Below are 22,313 nucleotides of genomic sequence, written 5' to 3' on the forward strand. Positions count from 1 at the left end.
CAAAATGCTTTGATTTAAAGAAAAATCAATAAAAAATGCTTGAAAATTTTGAATTTTAACCAACATAACAAAAATGTATTGTAAGTAAATAATAATATAAATGATTTTTTAGGTAAAAATGCCCTCAAGATTCAAATTAAATAATACTAAAAATATTTCATTAAAACTCTCTTGATTCTGATCAACGTGAAAGATGCTTAACGCTTTGAAAAAACCAAATCCAGCAGCAACTGCTGCAACGGTAAAGCGGTTCTTTAACGCCTCCCAAACGACGTCGCACCAGGTGTTGACTTCTCCTGTCTTCCCTTCCTCGTCCCCCTCCTCTATAAACCCCTGCTAAAACCAGATCTCACTCTCACTCAAAGAATGGCGAGTCGACTCGTTCTCGCATTCGCACTCAGTGCCCTCCTCTTTTTCTCCCACTCGGTTCTCTGCAAGGACTCGCACCTTACCGACGACGACGACGAGGATCTCAGCTTCCTCGAGGAGCCCACTGACCACGGCGACGCCGCGCCGCACTATCCAGATTCGGACCACTACGACGAGGACAATTTCGACGATCTCGAGAACTACTCCGATTTCGACGAGGGCGGCGATCATGAGGACTCGTACAAGCAGCCAGAGGTAGACGAGAAGGACGTCGTCGTTTTGAAGGCGGCGAACTTCAGCGATGCAGTGGAGAAGAATAGATTCATGATGGTCGAGTTCTACGCGCCGTGGTGCGGACACTGCCAGGCCTTGAACCCGGAGTACGCGGCGGCAGCCACCGAGCTCAAGGGCGAAGATGTAGTTTTGGCCAAGGTTGACGCCACGGAGGAGAACGAGCTGTCGCAGGAGTACGGCGTCGAGGGTTTCCCGACTATCTTCTTCTTCATTGATGGCGTTCACAAGCCTTACACAGGCCAAAGAACCAAGTGAGTTTCTTTGTTTTGATTAATTTGATAGAATTATGAAAATTACAAAGCCCAATTTTTAATTTTTAAAATTTTATGGATTGTTTTTAATTTTTGGAAATGTGAATTCAGGGAGGGAATTGTAACCTGGATTAAGAAAAAGATTGGACCTGGAATTCAAAACGTGACCACATTGGAAGATGTTGAACGTATTTTGACTGCTGAAAGTAAAGTCGTTTTGGGCTACCTCAACTCTCTGGTGGTATGGTTTTTGCTTTTTCAAAATTTTGCCCCGTTTTTGTCAAATTTTTATGAAATCTAAAATTCTTAAATCTTTTGATTGTTATAATAATGTATTAGATTATGATTAATGTGCATAAATACACTGGTTGGCCGTAATTACACAGAATATAGAATAGGAATTCAGAAATAGGTGATTGATGAGGAATAAAATTGATAAATGTAAAACGAATTATTGAAACAGAAAAGGAAAACAAAGGTGGCTAGAAGATCTCCTAATTTAATCTTGTTAGCTATTGTAATTTGTCTTCCATATCCCATGATATTGATACTAGTTCTAATTTTGTGTTGTTCTTATGTTCAAAGGGTCCTGAGAGTGACGAGCTTGCTGCTGCTTCAAGACTTGAAGATGAGGTCACCTTTTACCAAACTGTAGATCCCAAGGTGGCAAAACTTTTCCATCTTGATGCTGAAGTTAAGCGCCCTGCTTTGGTCCTGCTAAAGAAGGAGGCTGAGAAACTAAGTTATTTTGGTTAGTTTCTATATTGTTATCACATTGATGTCTCAGATAGAGTTTTTGGGTTGAATTTCTTTATACTCAGTTTCTCATTTCTGCAGATGGTAAATTTGATAAGTCTGCAATTGCCGAGTTTGTCTTTGCCAACAAGCTTCCTTTGGTTATCACTTTTACTAGGGATAATGCCCCACAAATTTTTGAAAGTACAATCAAGAAACAGGTAATTTGTTAAATGTTTTGATTTTTTCCTTTGTGGATGTGACCTCAATCAGAAACGCTTTACAACAGAGTATTAAACATTTCATGCTGATTGACATATAATCTTTCTATACTCAGCTGTTGCTGTTTGCCACTTCAAAAGATTCAGAGAAGTCTCTCCCTGAATTTCAAAAGGCTGCACAACTTTTCAAAGGAAAGGTATGATTACTATTAGCTATGTTCTATGAGTTGGGTTGCTGTCATAGAAATTGTTCTAGAGCATCTAAAATAACAATTACACAAAGGTTTTTAAACAGTCTAGGCTTGAAATACCTTGTTCTTAGTGCGTCACGTGTAAAGGAGAAGCTGACAGTGGTTGTAGTTCCAGCATCGTGTTCCTTTTATTTTTTTAGTGCATTAGGGGACAGGGACAGGGGGAGGATGTTTTGTCGTGTAAAGTTTCAATTTGGTAATCCTTGTAGGCTTTGGTTACTGAAAATTTTCCAGGAACTCTTTTTCTCGGCATTATTAGGATTTTCAGTTTGCGCTCTGCTAAAATGTGTGGTTTCGGTTTGTGCTCATCTCTTCGTATTAACAAAATATTGTTTCAATAGAAATATACAGAGTAAACAAATACCTTGTCCTTTAAGTAGGTTGGTCATTTTGTATTAACTTCTAATGTGTTGCTTCATTTGTTCTCTGTGGCCACTATATATGACCCGCATAATCTGAGCATCTGATCCTTTTTGGCCGCTAAGCTACCCATTGCAGTCTTATTTTGTTAAAAAAGGACAAGGCTTGCAACCTATGTTTGTATAATGTGTGTGTGGTTGCTTGCAGCTTATCTTTGTACATGTGGAAACGGATAACGAAGATATCGGAAAGCCAGTTTCAGATTATTTTGGTGTTACTAGTGAAGCTCCAACGGTGAGCTTTTCCAAACCTTTGTATTTAAATAAATTATTTTTCCTTCGGAAACATAGTTGTACAGTTGTATTTCTACATATTCCGGTATTTATTTGTGCTATGAAGTTGATAATTTTATTCCTAACAGGTTCTTGGGTATACCGGAAATGATGATGGTAGGAAATTTGTTCTTGACGGAGAGGTGACCTTGGCTAATTTAAAGGTTGCGTCTCTCTCTCTCTCTCTCTCTCTCTCTCAATCTGCTTGTGTGGGCGCCCGCTCCATTTTATACATTCTAACTGTATCTTGTGAATTTATGTTTTTAGACTTTTGGGGAGGACTTTATTGAGGACAAACTTAAACCTTTCTATAAGTCAGATCCAATTCCCGAAACTGTAAGTGTTAAGTTTTGTTCATGTTTTGTTCATCCACCTAATTCTGTTGTGTTGGTCCACTATTCAAATTTATATGTTTTATTTGATTGGCACAGAACGACGGGGATGTGAAGATAGTGGTTGGGAATAATTTTGATGACATTGTCTTGGACGAGTCAAAGGATGTTCTTCTTGAGGTAAAACTGCAAAATAAGAAACAAACAAATATTTGATTAAAATTTGTCAAGGTTCTCATGTTTTGAAGGATTATCTTCTCAGATTTATGCACCCTGGTGTGGGCATTGCCAATCTCTGGAGCCAACCTACAACAAGCTTGCCAAACATTTACGAGGCATTGACTCTATTGTTATAGCCAAGATGGACGGAACCACAAATGAGCATCCCAGGGGAAAGGTAATGTCAAGTTGCTGTGGGTTAAATGATAGGGTGCGTATATTAATTGCCTATTCAAGAATACTGGGGCCAAAATTTTCGTTGCAAGAAAAAGGCATTAGGTTTATGGTTTTAATATCTAAAGTCAATGTCCACGTCTCGGGGTAAAGGCTGAATGTCTGTTAGAAACAAGAGCTTTGCGGTTAATTGCTGTTCTTTTAATTTTTGCAGGCTGATGGGTTCCCCACACTTCTATTCTTCCCAGCGGGAAATAAGAGCTTTGATCCAGTAAGTGGCATGTAGAATTGTTAAATGCATTCTTCTCTTATGTGCTTCTGCATATATTTTCTTGTTCATCCTTGTTTGCGTCTGACGTAGAATATCTGGTTCCTTGATAAACCAGATTCCCGTAGACTGTGACCGTACAGTGGTGGCATTCTACAAGTTTCTCAAGAAAAACGCATCAATCCCTTTCAAGCTCCAGAAGCCAGCATCAACGCCAAAATCAGAGGGGTCTGCTGCAACAGAAAGCCAAGGGAGCGGCAGCAGCGCAGACGATTTGAAGGATGAACTATGAGGAATACAATAATGTATGCTAATTTGTCTGCCTACTATGTGAGTGTGGTAGAAAAGAGAGAGTTGTCACATAGAAGAGAAACAGGGAGATTAAAAATCGTAAGTTAATCTCAAATTTGAATCTTAAACCCCTCGAAAAGATATCGGGAGAAAAATTTAGGAGTTGCAGCAAGCAGGTTTTGAATGTGATATTTAAGAAACTTGAGCTGAAGAAATTAATAATAGCACCTTTCTCATTTTTGTCTCTCGTTTCTGTGAAGCGTTTTCGTTTTGTTATAAAAGCGTCAAATTAATCTAAACAGGACATTGAGTTCTCTTTAGTATAGTTTGTAATACGATATGAACTTAATCTATGCATTTAAGATCATGTGTTCGATTTATAACGGAGAAAAACTTGGATAAGCGTGTTTGATCATATCATCCGTTCGATTTATAACACCGTCATTTATCCTTGCATTTGAGATCACGTGTTCGATTTATAACGGAGAAAAACTTGGATAAGCATGTTTGATCATATACACAACACAAGCACAAAGTTTCTAGTATTTTTCGTCGCATTTTACTCCACAAGATCTTAGAGCTGCGACATTGTCAACATGATAAGACGACGACAAAATTGTAGGCCTTTTTTGGGTCTGCAAAATTGTCACCCTTGGAAATTAAGATAGGTTAGTCCAGAAATGGACGTCCATCAAATCTTCTGTACTTATTTTATGTGTGATTTTTTTATGATATTATTCATTGACATATATTAAGTTTATGACAACAAAGTTAAGAAGGATTAAGTTTTTTAACATATGTTAAAAATGATGAAACCATAGAGAGTTCATCCACAAAATGAGTGCAAAAGATTTGAACACAACGAAAGATTTCAATAACATAAAAATGCATCTAATTGGAATTCTAATATTCCCACTATGTTTGGATGAGGGAAATAAACTTGGAATTTGAACAAAAGTCAGAATTTATAAATTGACATACACCAATTTTTTGTTTGGACTCATGGACATAAAAATTTAGAATTTCTGTGTGGAAAAAAAACTTCTGAATTTGAGACCTCCAATTCCCAAGTTTAAATTGCATGTAACTAGGTTTCATTTTCCAATTTATATGAATGAGAGTTTAAAAATAACAAATTTCGTATTTAAATTCCATTGTTCTTTTAGGTAACCAAACAAAAGAATTCACAAATTCTAGAAAATAAAATTCTGTCATTTCAATTTTTGTTGTTTTGAAATTCCTTAGTAATCTTAGATTTTTGCATCCAAATAGAGTAATTTTTCGGAATCCACTGTAACTTTTTGCTTAGATATGATTAATTTCTTATTAATTGAAAGATAATTCTTAATTATCTTGTGTTATATGTAATGTTGGGTGGACCGCCATACTTGTCAATGACAAAAACACCACTCTCTGCTCAGCTGTTCATGACTTAATATATAACTTTTTATTTTATATTTTTGGTTTGGTAGGTGGCTCTTTGTCACAATTTCGACGATCTCGAGAACTACTCCGATTTCGACGAGGGCGGCGATCATGAGGACTCGTACAAGCAGCCAGAGGTAGACGAGAAGGACGTCGTCGTTTTGAAGGCGGCGAACTTCAGCGATGCAGTGGAGAAGAATAGATTCATGATGGTCGAGTTCTACGCGCCGTGGTGCGGACACTGCCAGGCCTTGAACCCGGAGTACGCGGCGGCAGCCACCGAGCTCAAGGGCGAAGATGTAGTTTTGGCCAAGGTTGACGCCACGGAGGAGAACGAGCTGTCGCAGGAGTACGGCGTCGAGGGTTTCCCGACTATCTTCTTCTTCATTGATGGCGTTCACAAGCCTTACACAGGTCAAAGAACCAAGTGAGTTTCTTTGTTTTGATTAATTTAATAGAATTATGAAAATTACAAAGCCCAATTTTTAATTTTTAAAATTTTATGGATTGTTTTTAATTTTTGGAAATGTGAATTCAGGGAGGGAATTGTAACCTGGATTAAGAAAAAGATTGGACCTGGAATTCAAAACGTGACCACATTGGAAGATGCTGAACGTATTTTGACTGCTGAAAGTAAAGTCGTTTTGGGCTACCTCAACTCTCTGGTGGTATGGTTTTTGCTTTTTCATAATTTTGCCCCGTTTTTGTCAAATTTTTATGAAATCTAAAATTCTTAATCTTTTGATTGTTATAATAATGTATTAGATTATGATTAATGTGCATAAATACACTGGTTGGCCGTAATTACACAGAATATAGAATAGGAATTCAGAAATAGGTGATTGATGAGGCATGCAAAACACTATTTTTTGTTTAATGGAATAAAATTGATATATGTAAAATGAATTATCGAAACAGAAAAGGAAAAGAAAGGTGGCTAGAAGATCTCCTTATTTAATCTTGTTAGCTATTGTAATTTGTCTTCCATATCCCATGATATTGATACTTGTTCTAATTTTGTGTTGTTCTTATGTTCAAAGGGTCCTGAGAGCGACGAGCTTGCTGCTGCTTCAAGACTTGAAGATGAGGTCACCTTTTACCAAACTGTAGATCCCAAGGTGGCAAAACTTTTCCATCTTGATGCTGAAGTTAAGCGCCCTGCTTTGGTCCTGCTAAAGAAGGAGGCTGAGAAACTAAGTTATTTTGGTTAGTTTCTATATTGTTATCACATTGATGTCTCAGATAGAGTTTTTGGGTTGAATTTCTTTATACTCAGTTTCTCATTTCTGCAGATGGTAAATTTGATAAGTCTGCAATTGCCGAGTTTGTCTTTGCCAACAAGCTTCCTTTGGTTATCACTTTTACTAGGGATAATGCCCCACAAATTTTTGAAAGTACAATCAAGAAACAGGTAATTTGTTACATTTTTTTATTTTTTCTTTTGTAGATGTGACCTCAATCAGAAACGCTTTACAACAGAGTATTAAACATTTCATGCTGATTGACATATAATCTTTCTATACTCAGCTGTTGCTGTTTGCCACTTCAAAAGATTCAGAGAAGTCTCTCCCTGAATTTCAAAAGGCTGCACAACTTTTCAAAGGAAAGGTATGATTACTATTAGCTATGTTCTATGAGTTGGGTTGCTGTCATAGAAATTGTTCTAGAGCATCTAAAATAACAATTACACAAAGGTTTTTAAACAGTCTAGGCTCGAAATACCTTGTTCTTAGTGCGTCACGTGTAAAGGAGAAGCTGACAGTGGTTGTAGTTCCAGCATCGTGTTCCTTTTATTTTTTTAGTGCATTAGGGGACAGGGACAGGGGGAGGATGTTTTGTCGTGTAAAGTTTCAATTTGGTAATCCTTGTAGGCTTTGGTTACTGAAAATTTTCCAGGAACTCTTTTTCTCGGCATTATTAGGATTTTCAGTTTGCGCTCTGCTAAAATGTGTGGTTTCGGTTTGTGCTCATCTCTTCGTATTAACAGAATATTGTTTCAATAGAAATATACAGAGTAAACAAATACCTTGTCCTTTAAGTAGGTTGGTCATTTTGTATTAACTTCTAATGTGTTGCTTCATTTGTTCTCTGTGGCCACTATATATGACCCGCATAATCTGAGCATCTGATCCTTTTTGGCCGCTAAGCTACCCATTGCAGTCTTATTTTGTTAAAAAAGGACAAGGCTTGCAACCTATGTTTGTATAATGTGTGTGTGGTTGCTTGCAGCTTATCTTTGTACATGTGGAAACGGATAACGAAGATATCGGAAAGCCAGTTTCAGATTATTTTGGTGTTACTAGTGAAGCTCCAACGGTGAGCTTTTCCAAACCTTTGTATTTAAATAAATTATTTTTCCTTTGGAAACATAGTTGTACAGTTGTATTTCTACATATTCGAGTATTTATTTGTGCTATGAAGTTGATAATTTTATTCCTAACAGGTTCTTGGGTATACCGGAAATGATGATGGTAGGAAATTTGTTCTTGACGGAGAGGTGACCTTGGCTAAATTAAAGGTTGCGTCTCTCTCTCTCTCTCTCTCTCAATCTGCTTGTGTGGGCGCCCGCTCCATTTTATACATTCTAACTGTATCTGGTGAATTTATGTTTTTAGACTTTTGGGGAGGACTTTATTGAGGACAAACTTAAACCTTTCTATAAGTCAGATCCAATTCCCGAAACTGTAAGTGTTAAGTTTTGTTCATGTTTTGTTCATCCACCTAATTCTGTTGTGTTGGTCCACTATTCAAATTTATATGTTTTATTTGATTGGCACAGAACGACGGGGATGTGAAGATAGTGGTTGGGAATAACTTTGATGACATTGTCTTGGACGAGTCAAAGGATGTTCTTCTTGAGGTAAAACTGCAAAATAAGAAACAAACAAATATTTGATTAAAATTTGTCAAGGTTCTCATGTTTTGAAGGATTATCTTCTCAGATTTATGCACCCTGGTGTGGGCATTGCCAATCTCTGGAGCCAACCTACAACAAGCTTGCCAAACATTTACGAGGCATTGACTCTATTGTTATAGCCAAGATGGACGGAACCACAAATGAGCATCCCAGGGGAAAGGTAATGTCAAGTTGCTGTGGGTTAAATGATAGGGTGCGTATATTAATTGCCTATTCAAGAATTCTGGGGCCAAAATTTTCGTTGGAAGAAAAAGGCATTAGGTTTATGGTTTTAATATCTAAAGTCAATGTCCACGTCTCGGGGTAAAGGCTGAATGTCTGTTAGAAACAAGAGCTTTGCGGTTAATTGCTGTTCTTTTAATTTTTGCAGGCTGATGGGTTCCCCACACTTCTATTCTTCCCAGCGGGAAATAAGAGCTTTGATCCAGTAAGTGGCATGTAGAATTGTTAAATGCATTCTTCTCTTATGTGCTTCTGCATATATTTTCTTGTTCATCCTTGTTTGCGTCTGACGTAGAATATCTGGTTCCTTGATAAACCAGATTCCCGTAGACTGTGACCGTACAGTGGTGGCATTCTACAAGTTTCTCAAGAAAAACGCATCAATCCCTTTCAAGCTCCAGAAGCCAGCATCAACGCCAAAATCAGAGGGGTCTGCTGCAACAGAAAGCCAAGGGAGCGGCAGCAGCGCAGACGATTTGAAGGATGAACTATGAGGAATACAATAGTGTATGCTATGTGAGTGTGGTAGAAAAGAGAGAGTTGTCACATAGAAGAGAAACAGGGAGATTAAAAATCGTAAGTTAATCTCAAATTTGAATCTTAAACCCCTCGAAAAGATATCGGGAGAAAAATTTAGGAGTTGCAGCAAGCAGGCTTTGAATGTGATATTTAAGAAACTTGAGCTGAAGAAATTAATAATAGCACCTTTCTCATTTTTCTCTCTCGTTTCTGTGAAGGATGTGCGTTTTCGTTTTGTTATAAAAGCGTCAAATTAATCTAAACAGGACATTGAGTTCTCTTTAGTATAGTTTGTAATACGATTTGAACTTAACACCGTCATTTATCCATGCATTTGAAATCACGTGTTCGATTTATAACACTGTCATTTATCCTTGCATTTGAGATCACGTGTTCGATTTATAACGGAGAAAAACTTGGATAAGCGTGTTTTGATCATATCATCTGTAAGACACAGGCACAAAGTTTCTAATATCTTTCGTCGCATTTGACTCCACAAGATCTTAGAGCTGCGACACTGTCAACATGATAAGACAACAAAATTGTAGGCCTTTTTTGGGTCTGCAAAATTGTCACCCTTGGAAATTAAGATAGATTAGTCCAGAAATGGACGACCATCAAATCTTCTGCACTTATTTTGTGTGTGGTTTCTTTGTGACATTATTGATTGACCGTATTAAGTTTATAACAACAAAGTTAAAGGGGATTAAGTTTTTTAACATTTGTTAAAAATGATAGAGACGATAGAGAGTTCATCCACAAAATGAGTGCAGAAGATTTGAACACAACGGAAGATTTCAATGACATTAAAATGCATCTAATTGGAATTCTAATATTCCCACTATGTTTGAATAAGGGAAATAAACTTGGAATTTAAACAAAGGTAGGAATTTATAAATTAACATGCACCAATTTTCTGTTTGGATTCATAGACATAAAAATTTAGAATTTTTGTGTAGAAAAAAAACTTTGAATTTGAAACCTCAAATTCCCAAGTTTAAATTGCATGTAAATATGTATCATTTACCAATTTATATGAATGAGAGTTTAAAAATAATAAATTCCGTATTCAAATTCCATTGTCTTTTAGGTAACCAAACAAAAGAATTCACAAATTCTTGAAAATAAAATTCTATCATTTCAATTTTTGTTGTTTTGGAATTCCTTAGTAATCTTAGATTTTTTGAAATTCCTTAGTACTCACTTGCTTCTCTGCCCCGTGGCCCACCCGCGAATCCTACACTATCCGTCTCAAACATGAGGGACTCCGCATTTTTTGCCACTAGTGTGGCCGTCTGGATCATTCCAGGGGATGCCCCTGCCCCGCTCTACCTCTGCCTTCCGGCGAGAACAGGTACACGGACTCTCTTTGTGCTCAACCTCTGTCCAGGGCGAACCCTCTCCTCCTTCCCCCCAGACGCGTTACTTCTGGCTCTGGCACAAAGGACTTGCACTGGCGACGAAAATGGGACTGCGGGGACGACGATTTTTACGGCGTACCTGACGATGATGTCGATGCTCCGGCGAACCGTTTTCTGGCGTCATAAAAGAACAAGGAATTTTCCAGTCACAATGATGTGGCAGGTGTCAACAACAAACCCTTGGGGGACTGTCTGAATCCTTTACCATTTCTGACATGTTGGTTCCCCACTCATCCCTACCAAGGACCAATCTTGACACTTCCAATGCTGGGTAACCTTCCACCACACGATTAAATCCCCACCCCCTGATCTCGGCCACATATGGCATCTGGATAGTTACGGAACCCAATTTACCAATGGCACCCTCATGGGCTTTCGCCTACCCCTATGGGCCTTGCAAAATTATGTGGGCCTACTTTAGGCCTCTGAGAAGGTCCGGGCCAGCCCAACTAATTTCAAGGTATTGGACTGTTTTTCCCCTTAAAACAAAAATCCAGGATTTGGATGAAATTGCTTATAATTTAGCAAGTCAGATGGTTCGTGAATCCAATGGCGATGGACTTTCTGTGAGACAAAGTCCATCACCTCATGCCAAACAAACAAAGCTCTTAACCCCTCTAACTTTCAGATCCGAAGTCTAGGGGTGCAAAATTCACAGGTGGATATCAGAACAACAACCGTGGTCTCAAGGCGGGTCAGTGCGTCTCTTCTACCAGCTCTGGATCAGCTTATAGAGGTGGAGGCCTTTGCGAGGTGGTCATCAATCCATTGAAAGATTTGGTGGAATCAGAGGAAAAATGACTATTGGGAAGAAAACAAAGTCTTTCCCACATGGGACAGGCGGAGGCTGACGGGTTTCAGCCCTGCCACCAGTTATGAAAACACTGATTTGGAATTGCTGGGGGCTTGGGAACCTCCAAAAAGTTCAAGCGTTGCAGGACCTGATCTGGCAACAAGATCTCACGTTGGTTTTTTATGTGAAACTAAACTTGATACGGGGACTATTATTTCTTTGAAGCATAAGTTGGGATTTGATAGATGTTTGGAAGTTCATTCACAAGGCCAATCTAGGGGACTCTGTTTGTTTTGGGTCAATGATATCAATCTGCAAGTTTTTAATTTCTCCGATCGCTTCATTGATTCGGAGATTGTGGGAATTGGGGATACTCACCACTAGCAACTTACTGGATTCTACGGCCATCCTACCACGAATGATTGTCATTTGTCCTGGGATACTCTTCGGGCTCTTGCGCGTTCAAGCTCACTACCATGGGTTATCGGCGGCAACTTCAATGAGTTACTTCATCCCAACAAGAATGAAAGGGCGCCGACTTGTCCGATCAACCAAATTCTTGCTTTTAGGGCGGTTGTAAATGACTGCAATCTCCTTGATTTGGGCTTTTCGGGTTTCCCATTTACTTGGATCACCATGAAATCTGGTGGTATCATGGAACGCTTAGACAGGGTCATGGCCAAGTTTCATTGGATGGATATTTTCAACTGTGTTACCGTCCAACACTTAAATCCTAGTAAATCTGATCATGTGCCTCTTCTTATTTCGGTTAATAGGGATGCACATCGAATTGACGGACTAGGAACACATTCCGTTTTGAGGAATTTTGGGCATCTCATGACGGATGTGTGATGTAATTCGGGAGGCATGGTCCCATGCAGTGGTGGGTGACGACCCAAATGAATCAATCTCTCGATCAACCATTTTGTGAGGACGAGGTGAAGATGACACTTTTCCAAATGGACCCATCCACGGTACCAGTCCCGGACGAGATGACCCCATATTTCTACCAACATTATTGGCATGTGGTGGGCAAGGATATCTTTAAGGTTGTTTTGGGTTTTCTCTCTTTACTCGGGTATCCTTTATACCTAAGCAAAAGCATCTTGAAGATATGACTCACTTGAGGCCAATTAGCCTGTACAATGTTCTGTTCAAAATTGCCTAAAAGGTTTTGGCAAATAGGCTCAAAACCGTTCTACCCCACATCATCTCTCATTACCAGAGTGCCTTTGTTCCCGGTTGGAATATATCTGACAATATTATTTTGGCTGCCGAGGTCTCCAACCATATTTTTAAACGTCACCACAGAAACAACGGTCTTATGTCTCTAAAGCTGGACATTAGTAAGGCGTATGACATGATTAATTGGGGTTACCTCCAAGGAATTCTCACGAAATTTGGCTTTTCTCACAAATGGGTGGAATTGATGATGGTTTGCTTTACTTCTGTGACTTATTCCTTTATCATTAATGGATGCCCAAGGGGTTACCTCCATCCATCTAGGGGCATTCGCCAAGGCGACCCTCTATCCCCTTATCTATTTCTCCTATGTACAGAAGGCCTTTATGCCCAAATTGCTAAAATTGAGTCTGACAAGTTGATCATATGTGTGTTTATTTGCTCAGGTGCTCCACCTTTAAGCCACATCTTGTTTGCAAATGATAGCTTGTTTTTTTGATGTGCAAACGAATCTGAGTGTTCTTAAGTCACAAATGTTCTCTGTGCTTACGAATTGGCTTCTGGACAGAAAGTCAACTTGGATAAGAGTGAAGTATACTTCAGTAAGAATGTCAAACCCCCCATAAAGGATCGGCTAAATACTATCTTCGGTGTTCAATGTGTCTCCAGGCATGAGAAATACTTGGGCATGCCCACCCTGTGGGCCGAAACCGTAGTAGCTGCTTCGGGTACATTAAAGAACGACTATGGAAGCGGCTACAAAATTGGAAAGGGAAACTCCTCAATGCAACGAGTAAGGAAGTTTTGGTTAAAACGGTGGCCCAAGCAATCCCCGTGTTTACCATGAGCTGCTATCTCCTACCAAAATATTTTTGTGCGGACTTAGATAAACTAGTTACTTCATTGTGGTGGAATGGTGACGAGGGGGATTGAAAGATTCATTGGTGTTCCTGGAACAATCTATGTTAATCGAAGAATGAAGGTGGAGTTGGGTTTCATAACCTTTTCGCTTTTAACCTGGGAATGCTTGCCAAACAGGGGTGGAGGATACTGTCCAATCCAACATCTATAGTAGCCTAAGTGTTGAAAGCTAAATATTTTCTGAACACATCTTTCCTGGATGCTCGGGTTAATAATGATGCATCATTTTGTTGGAAAAGCATTTGTGCTAGTCGGACCATTCTCTCGAGGGGCTACTGCTGGCAAGTTGGGGTGGGAAGCTCAATCAGGATTTGGGCAGACCCATGGTTGCCATTGCCTTTTACTTTTCGTCCCTTTGCCTCAAAACCCCCTAACTGTAGCTCTCATATAGTCTGTGATTTGATTGATCTGGTTCTGAAGTGCTGGAGGAACGAGGCCCTTATCTTCCTATTCTCTACGGAGGAAACCAATCTCATTCAGTCTACCCCTCTCCTAAATGCATTTGCAAAGCTCGAGGGTTTTGGTCTGATTGTTAAGAGACTCTACTGGCACTTTTGTGGCTGCAAAAGCTGGAAATTTCATGGATACTTTCACCCCCTTTAGGCGGAAGCATTGGCATTCCGTTCGGTTTTGGTTTGGGCGTGTTCTAGTAGCTTTCACAATATGATTTTTGAATCTGATTCGCTTCAGACCATTGAAGCATTGTGGGTCACTTCGACTAATCTCTCCCTGGTTGGGCAAATTATTGAGGATATCAAGGCTTTACAGTTGACGATCATTGAAGCTTCCTCTTCCCATTCACTCAACCAAGCCAACGCGGTTGCCCATCTTCTAGGTAGATTTGGTCTTACAGTTCCCCATGAATGTATTTGGTTGGACTATCCACTGACCATAATTTTAGATATCCTCCTTGAGGAGTCTCCATCTTAGTTTACCATCTGTAATGACCTTTGTTTAATGAAAATCACCTATTGTTGCATTAAATAAAATAAAATAAAATAAAATAAAAAGAAAAAGCAAAAAAGGTGATACATTTGCAATTAGTGGAAACTCGAATGGTGGATATGCATCCATGATATTTTTATATGTTGTTCTACATCTCTACAAATTTAAAAACTTGTAATTAGATTCCAACTAACGGCAATTTATTTCATTATAAGTAGGAAAATGTTCCGACTAAGGATAATAAATTTGTGAGCTTAGTCTTACTTCATCGAAAGCAGAGGAGATGAAGGATTCAAAAGAAAAATTGATCTGCAAACGGAAAGGAATTAAAAAAGAAATGCGGACAATTTCTCGATTTATGCATGTCATTCTTGCGCAGGAGCCATGCTAATCTTCTATGTATTATTTCAATTTTATTGAATGTCCCCGAAGGGATAAGCTTCCTTGCAGACGGACAGTATATAAAGCACTTATAGACAGAAGAGTCGGTCGATGTGGGACTGCTGCATAAACACGATTTAAAACGCACCCTTTAAAGCGTGGTTTATCACCATAAATGCTTCTTATTACTTGTGGGTCCCAAAACTCACAAGCAGCCCGTCTAGCTCTACATCAAGGCCAAGCGTTGGGTATTTTACATACCTCTTAGCCTCACTCTCTACCCGTAAGATATTTTGTTTTTATATGTTTGCAGAGGTTCGTGAATGAGACTTAGATCTGGTGTCTACTTTCTCGGTTCGAAGTTTGGCTTCCTCCGAGGATGTGATAATAGCGACGATGTGGTCTTGGCTACTGGAGTTTAGGGATTTTTATTGTCTATTTTCTGATGCCTTTGGGCCTAAACTTGTGTGGGTCTCCCGTTGTATATTGGGTTGTTGTTCTCATATTGTTTAGGTCGTTTACTTTTCCTGTAGTTGTTTTTTCGATCCTTTTTGAGCCTTGTACTAGTTTTTATCTTAACGAAAGTTGACTTTGTGATAAATAAAATAAAATAAAAAACTCGGTTGTTAGAGCGCAATGATCTTAACCTCAAATGCAGAAGTCTTGTTACTTGTGGGTCCCAGAACTCACAAGCAGCCCGTCTAGCTCAGTTGGTAGAGCGCAAGGCTCTTAACCTTGTGGTCGTGGGTTCGAGCCCCACGGTGGGCGATTATTTTCTTTTTTCTCCTTTCATTAATTTTTTTGGATTACTTGTTCAAATTAAATTGTAGACCATCTACGTTAGTGAGGTCAATTGGTCGGAACAATTCAACTATATACTCTCTTTCTATATGAATCAAATCAATGGACCAAAATTAATGTGCTCATTTTTTATGGGTTTTAAGTCAATTGACAAGAATAACGTAACGTATTCACACTTTTTTGGACCCAAGTTCGAATGATCATCGATAGCACTTTACCATAAAGAATAACCAAAAGATCTAAACCCTGAAAAACCTTTTGACCGAGAGAGTTTCCATCCATATGAGAACATGGTGAGGAAACCAAAAACCAGACTCAATGGTGAGGCTGAGGTTGAAGGGAGGAAGAAGCTTGCTGGATGAGAGGAATGCCTCCAAACTTGCAGGCCATAGTTTGTTCTGAATGTTGTTCAAGATGGGCATCCATGGTTGAAAGAGATTATGACTGCTATTCTGATGGTGCGAGATATGCCGACTGATTGAGGAAACAAGGCCAGGATCCAAGAACAAGCTTCTGCGGGGAGAAACGTCTGAAATGAAGTTTCCTGCAAATCCCGTGCAGCACTTAGATGAGTCGAATTCAATTTCTTCTGTTGAATTTCGCTAGTCAAGTAGCGAGCAAAAGACAAATTATAATGGTGTGGCAAGGCATGTGACAGATGATATAATCTATAGTATCAGATTGCACAATTATGGATTTGCAGTTGAAATGAAGCTTCAGAATACTAATGTTTGCAACAATGCTGAAGATTTCTGATGTCTAAGAGACCCAATTAGTCGTTGTCTGTATACTGTAGCTTTATTTCTTCCATCGCTTTTCCATCAGACTCATCTCCTTATAAAATTATTTATAGATAATGTCCGTACAAGTTAAACCAAGCCATAAATATGATAATATCTGTCCAGATACTCTGACTTCTCCAACAGATTTCATAATCTTAAAAGAAGAGTGACATAAAAGTTGCTCTATCACTTGATACATCACTAGGCGATGCATGAATGAATGGTTACCTGAACTGGACTCGGTAGTGGAACAACTCCCTCCAATGCAGCATTCAAGGAAGGGATGCACTGAAACTTTTCAAAACAAAGATGCAAATCACTTTCATCACGATTTTTCTATTAATGCCAACAAAGCAGGTGAATTAATGATCAACTCCATAGTTGATGCATCTGCAGAAAAACCACTCTCCACCATTTCTTGAATAAGTCTCATCGCCCTCGATGTCTCATTGTTATTGATGAACCCTCGGATAATTGTGTTGTACGTGCAACCATCTGGAGAACAGCCTTTCCCTTTCGTTTTCCTTAGCAAGTTTTCTGCTTCACATGTTAGCCCCCCGTTACAAAATCCACTGATCATTATAGTATATGTCCTGACATTAGGTTGGGTTCCTTTTGATGATAAACTACGAAAGAGATCCCATGCGTATTCTACTTTTTCTGCTTTGCACAATCCTTCAATAAGAATATTGGAAGTTACAACATCAAAATCCAACTTCTTCCCTTCCATCTCTTCCAACAATTCAACCACCATAGAAAGTTGGTGGCTTTTACAAAGGCCATCCAACAAAATATTATAAGTTTGAACATCTGGAAGTTGGCCACGAGCTTGCATTTGAGAGAACAAGTTTTTTGCATCTTGTATTCTTCCCATCTTGCAAAACCCATCCATAAGAGTGTTATAAGTAATAGTATCTGGAACCACTCCCCTATGAAACATTTCTAGAAAAAGCATCCAGGCATCATCCATCATTTTACGCTTACCATAGCCGTTTATCAATATGTTATAAGTATGAGCACCAACCATGCAGCCTCTGCTAAGCATTACTTCAAAAACCTTTTTCGCCTCATCCATTTCTCCTTGCAAACAATAACTATCCATAAGAGAACTGTACGTAATTGTATCTGGTTTGATATCTCTTTGAATCATCATTGCAACCACGCTACTTGCTTCCTGGACCATGCCCTCTTCACTATATGTATCAACCAAGACACTAAAGGTGCACACATTTGGAAAGATATGTTTGCTCACCATTTCATTCAACAATCTTGTACCTTCTCTCCAATCCTGTAATTTGCAAACTCCATGAATCAAAGAGTTATAGGTCGTGACATCTGGGGCAATACCCTTACTCTTCATTTCTGAGAAGAGATTCAGTGCATCAACAACTAGAGTATCCTTGCAAAGACTGTCAATGACCGTGCTATAGGCAACTACGTTTGGCTTGCAAGCCCCTTCTTCCATCTTCTTAAGCAACTGGATTGCTGCAGTGTTGTTACCTTTCAAGCAATGGCCCTTTACTAGGGTACCGAAAGTGACCACATTCGGTTTACAATTACCACGATCCAACATTTTCTTGAAAAGTGTTGCTGCCTCAGCCACTCTATTCTGGAGAATAAAGCCGTTGATTAGAGTGTTGAAGGTCACGACATTTGATTCAAAACTCAATTTGAAGAAGTTTCCCATGATAGACAAGCCAAACCCCATTTTCCCCAAACGACAAAAGCAATTAATGATAATGTTTAGTGTATAAACATTAGGACGAATTCCGGACGCAAACATTCTGTTATTCAACGAGATGACTGTCGTGTAATGCTTCAACTTAGCAAGTTGACCGAACACTTGAGTGAAAAGGACAACGGAAGGCAGAGGACGCCTTTGAAGCATTTCGTCGAACACGTCGAGAGCATCCTCGAGATTAGTGAATTTCACAAGCTGGTGTTGTTGGGTGCTTCTAGATTCGGTCGAGAAGCTCGAGAGTGAAACAAAGCCAAGTAACTGTTGAAGAAAACAACAGAAGAAGATTGAAAAAGACAAGACAGCATACCAAGCCTCCTGCTGCTGCTGCCGCCATAACCAACCTTCAAAAAAGAAGAAGAAGAAACAGCAATCGTTCCCATCATCGTCTTCAGCATTTTAAGTCAGAAAGTTGAGAGCAATTGTTGCTCACAAATCAAAGAGTTGTTGCAGGACTGTTTGTGAGGATTCAGGAGCATGTATTTCATGTTTTGTTCTAGTTCTAGATTTACGCAAATTAAAAATAAATAAACAAATCAACCAAAAAATATGGACTTAAATTGGATAAAACCATGCATGTTATAATCCAAAAGCAATGTTATTTAGGCCCTCAAATCTAAGAACTCTTTATTTTTTTAGTCATTAGTTTATATTCTTTATAAAAAAAAGGCAATTGGTGGTAAGTCATATTTATCCATCCTTTTTAGAGACCGGAAAGATTCACAAAGTCATTTCAGCCTTTTCCTGATTACAATCAAATAGACTCATTAATTTGGAGCTGTGATTAGTTTTTTAATGGCATAGAAATGCATCTAATTGGAATTCTAATGACCCAAAAAATATGGACTTAAATTGGATAAAACCATGCATGTTATAATCCAAAAGCAATGTTATTTAGGTCCTCAAATCTAAGAACTCTTTATTTTTCTAGTCATTAGCTTTTATTCTTTATTAAAAATTAAAAAAAAAAGCAACCGGTGGTAAGTCACAGTTATCCATCATTTTTAGTAACCGGAAATATTCACAGAGGCATTTCAGTCTTCCCTTGATCACAGTCAAGTAGACTCCTCAATTTTTGAGCTTCTAACCTAGTCATTAGTTTTTTAATGGCATAGAAATGCATCTAATTGGAATTCTAATGACCCAAAAATACAAGCTATGGTAAAAGCAAAAGAGTAATTTCGTTAAAACCTTGCTCAACGAGAATATATGCGATTAAATCCCAAACAAAGAAAGAAAAGTATCACAACTCAGTGCCAATTTCATAGTTACTCAATAATGTGTTATTGCATGTTACCTAAAAAATAACGTGTTATTGGAAATCTAGTAAAAAACAAACTAAAAAGAGACAAATATTAATGGCAGTTCTCGAGGCTTTGAGCTAAACAACACGATGTTATTATTCACAGAATGAAGAATGACTAAGTTGTCGGTACCTAATTGAATACATCCGGATTTTTAAGGATTTTTAATAAACTATCTTAAAATTCTAATTGAATACACTTTGAATTTCAGAGAATTATTTATAATTCTAATTGAATACCCCTAGATTCATTAAAAGAATTAAAATCCCTCAAAATCCCAATTGAATACACCCCCCTTAGAATTATCATTCAAGATGTGGTTAGAATTATCATTCAAGATGTGGTCAAGAATGTTGTATACAATGTGCTATTCTTGGCACTGGAACAAAGAATGTCATCACATAATTCCTCCAGTCATATTCTAAAAATTTTGAGTTGTGAATTTATGATCCATACCCTGTGAGAACTCTTTCAGGGATCGACATCCTACTGTTTCTATGGTGGTTTCAGTTTTTTGTTTGTTCAACATTTGATGTATTAGTATTACAAGTATTAACGAGGATGATAGACAATTCTTACGGGCATAATTTGATCGCCATGAACATGAAATGAAAGCAAACTCTCACAACTGAAGAAAACGGTAGTACAAAACTGGATTTGGTCAAGTTGGCTAGTGTGCTTCGTCCCTTGCATCCAAGTTTGAATTTCCCTCTCCGTAGATTTGTCAGGGTTCGGAACAATATGGTCCATTGTTCTCTCAGAAAAAGGCTCCAACGAGGGAGAAATTGTAAGGTACATACTCGGACCACTTGGCAATTAATATACCACACAAAACCCCCACAGCCACACACACTTGTGTCTAGTGCCCGCCCTACATAGATGTCCAGACTGTTATTCAAAATCGGGCATCACTTTCCACAAACATCACTAACTAAGCAAGTATGCAAGATCCATTGCATCCAAGTAACTTGGGGAGCTCACCAGTGCTTCAACTGTTTCATGGCTCTTCCAATGCATCGTTCGAGTACTCCTTACCAGCAACACCCGATGCTCCATTTGATAACTGGCTTGTGCTGTTGGAACATGAATATGTGGAGTATGTGGAAGCAGGGTTTCCCCGCGAATTCCGAGTCTGTGTAGCCGTGCTACTTCTTATCACCTTGAGGCAAGCCTTTCTACCCTATGGTGGAGCAACAAATCATAATATCTATTAGTCTCTTGTTTAAGGACTTTGACAAATAAAAACAGTGAAATGTCTACTATTTGAAAAGATGACAAATAATTAACCTTCCCATACACTTCTCCAGATGAGAAGCAAACCTCCCAGCCGCGATAGGCCGACCACAAATCATGCACTCAAACACTTCGCTGGCTACAGAAGGATGATTCTGCCCAAATATGTCAACCACGTACTTGCTACTACAGAACCACTTACCGTTAAAGTCTTTAGACCTAGTAATGTGTGATTCCAAAAGGTCAAGAACAGATAAATGTAAAATCATCTACACATGGACAAAATGCTTCTCCTTGCAATTTTTTATTTGAATTTTCTATTAACAAGACACTATTCTAAACTACTCTAATTTACGCGGTGGAGGATACGAACTAGGCTGCAAAGGGGAGACACAATGCCGTAACCAACTGGCTTAACCCAGGTCTCCATCTCAATGCATCTAAACCCATAACAACTCAAAACCCACAAAAACTTTCCAACCCATTTCTCAAACAAATTCAAACCAAAAGTTCAAAATCCTTCAGCTTATTCCAGGTCAGAAACCGCGAAACCCAAACGCAAAAAGAAGCAAAAGGGAGTTGCTTTAAATGTGAGAGGGGAAATACCTGAGCATCGGAAAAAGAGGACTTATCATTTCTTCAATTGGAAGCGACATGGCGGAGCTAAATTGGTTTTATAAACCTACCCAAAATACGGAAAACTTATCAAAATTCATCACCAACCAAAAGAAGAAACCGTATTATGTATATATATTTCCGAAGTTCTATTGAAATTAGAATCATCGATTATCTAAGGTATATATTCTCAATTCTTGTGCGAAGAATGATGATAAGAGAGAATGTAATATGCAGTAGTCCACTAAAGATCTATTACCAGTTCGCACTCGTAAAGAAAAACATAGATAGACCAACTTGAAGATGATAATGGCATTGAAAGGAGATGAGATAGCAGGCCACCGTATTCAAACCACGCCCGTATGACAAAGAACTATATCATCCCGGGGTTCCATCATCTTCCTTTAGAGGAGCATGATCATGCCAAATATGCTTAGGAAATTGATGTGAGCTAACATCTATTGCCTCAGACATTCGCCTCTTAAGTTCCACAATAAGGACACCAATGAAGCCACCATATTCAAACCATATAAGTCAGTGCAGCACATATATATGTGAATTACACATTCGTGTTTGTAAAGAAACTCCTCCGCACCAACATAAAAGCCGCCATATTCAAACGAAATCAGAATGATATAATAAAAAAAAATAAAAATAAAAAAATAAAAACCCCATCCTCGAAGGGTTACCTACATGATACATCTCTTGCGCCAACGTGAAGATCAGCATGACATCGGAAGAATACGAGAAAAGCATGCCATGGCTTTTTACTCATGCCAGAAAAGCCCAGTAATTGATGCCTTACGTAATTCTACTTTACAGTTCCACACCACAGCTCGCCACTGCATCCATAAAGGCCACAAATGAGTCTGTCCTGGCACGTTGTACTAACAGCTACTTAGAATTGATTAAACAGAAAGCTTATTTCCAGTGATTCACGCAACCGAGAAATGGTAAAAACGGAGGATACAGACCAGTTGAATAATGCATCAATAATACACAAAGAACTGATTTTTC

At 38.7% G+C, this 22,313-nt stretch overlaps 2 protein-coding genes, 2 non-coding genes and 1 pseudogene across 4 annotated transcripts; 3 read left to right on the plus strand and 2 right to left on the minus strand.

Moving 5' to 3' along the window:
- The first annotated feature begins 196 nt into the window (after positions 1–196).
- Positions 197–4,337, plus strand: LOC137741497 (protein disulfide isomerase-like 1-4). The gene is made up of 12 exons (XM_068481201.1): positions 197–914; positions 1,026–1,155; positions 1,500–1,665; positions 1,752–1,870; positions 1,987–2,067; positions 2,689–2,775; positions 2,903–2,977; positions 3,081–3,149; positions 3,245–3,325; positions 3,408–3,542; positions 3,753–3,809; positions 3,925–4,337. Exons 1-12 carry the CDS (start codon positions 367–369, stop codon positions 4,096–4,098), a joined length of 1,722 nt encoding a protein of 573 aa, XP_068337302.1. The 5' UTR covers positions 197–366; the 3' UTR covers positions 4,099–4,337.
- A 1,254-nt stretch (positions 4,338–5,591) lies between these two features.
- On the plus strand, positions 5,592–9,516 carry LOC137741498 (protein disulfide isomerase-like 1-4). The gene is made up of 12 exons (XM_068481202.1): positions 5,592–5,949; positions 6,061–6,190; positions 6,563–6,728; positions 6,815–6,933; positions 7,050–7,130; positions 7,752–7,838; positions 7,966–8,040; positions 8,138–8,206; positions 8,302–8,382; positions 8,465–8,599; positions 8,810–8,866; positions 8,982–9,516. Exons 1-12 carry the CDS (start codon positions 5,729–5,731, stop codon positions 9,153–9,155), a joined length of 1,395 nt encoding a protein of 464 aa, XP_068337303.1. The 5' UTR covers positions 5,592–5,728; the 3' UTR covers positions 9,156–9,516.
- Positions 9,517–14,775: 5,259 nt separating this feature from the next.
- On the minus strand, positions 14,776–14,878 carry LOC137743947 (U6 spliceosomal RNA). Its single transcript, XR_011069553.1, has one exon. It is a non-coding gene; the product is annotated as a U6 spliceosomal RNA (small nuclear RNA).
- Positions 14,879–15,518: 640 nt separating this feature from the next.
- TRNAK-CUU (transfer RNA lysine (anticodon CUU)) lies at positions 15,519–15,591 on the plus strand. The gene has a single exon. It is a non-coding gene; the product is annotated as a tRNA-Lys (tRNA).
- Positions 15,592–16,731: 1,140 nt separating this feature from the next.
- On the minus strand, positions 16,732–18,542 carry LOC137741541 (putative pentatricopeptide repeat-containing protein At1g12700, mitochondrial; annotated as a pseudogene).
- Positions 18,543–22,313: the final 3,771 nt, after the last annotated feature.

This window comes from Pyrus communis, chromosome 8 (genome assembly GCF_963583255.1).
Source record: "Pyrus communis chromosome 8, drPyrComm1.1, whole genome shotgun sequence".
Classification (NCBI taxonomy): domain Eukaryota; kingdom Viridiplantae; phylum Streptophyta; class Magnoliopsida; order Rosales; family Rosaceae; genus Pyrus; species Pyrus communis.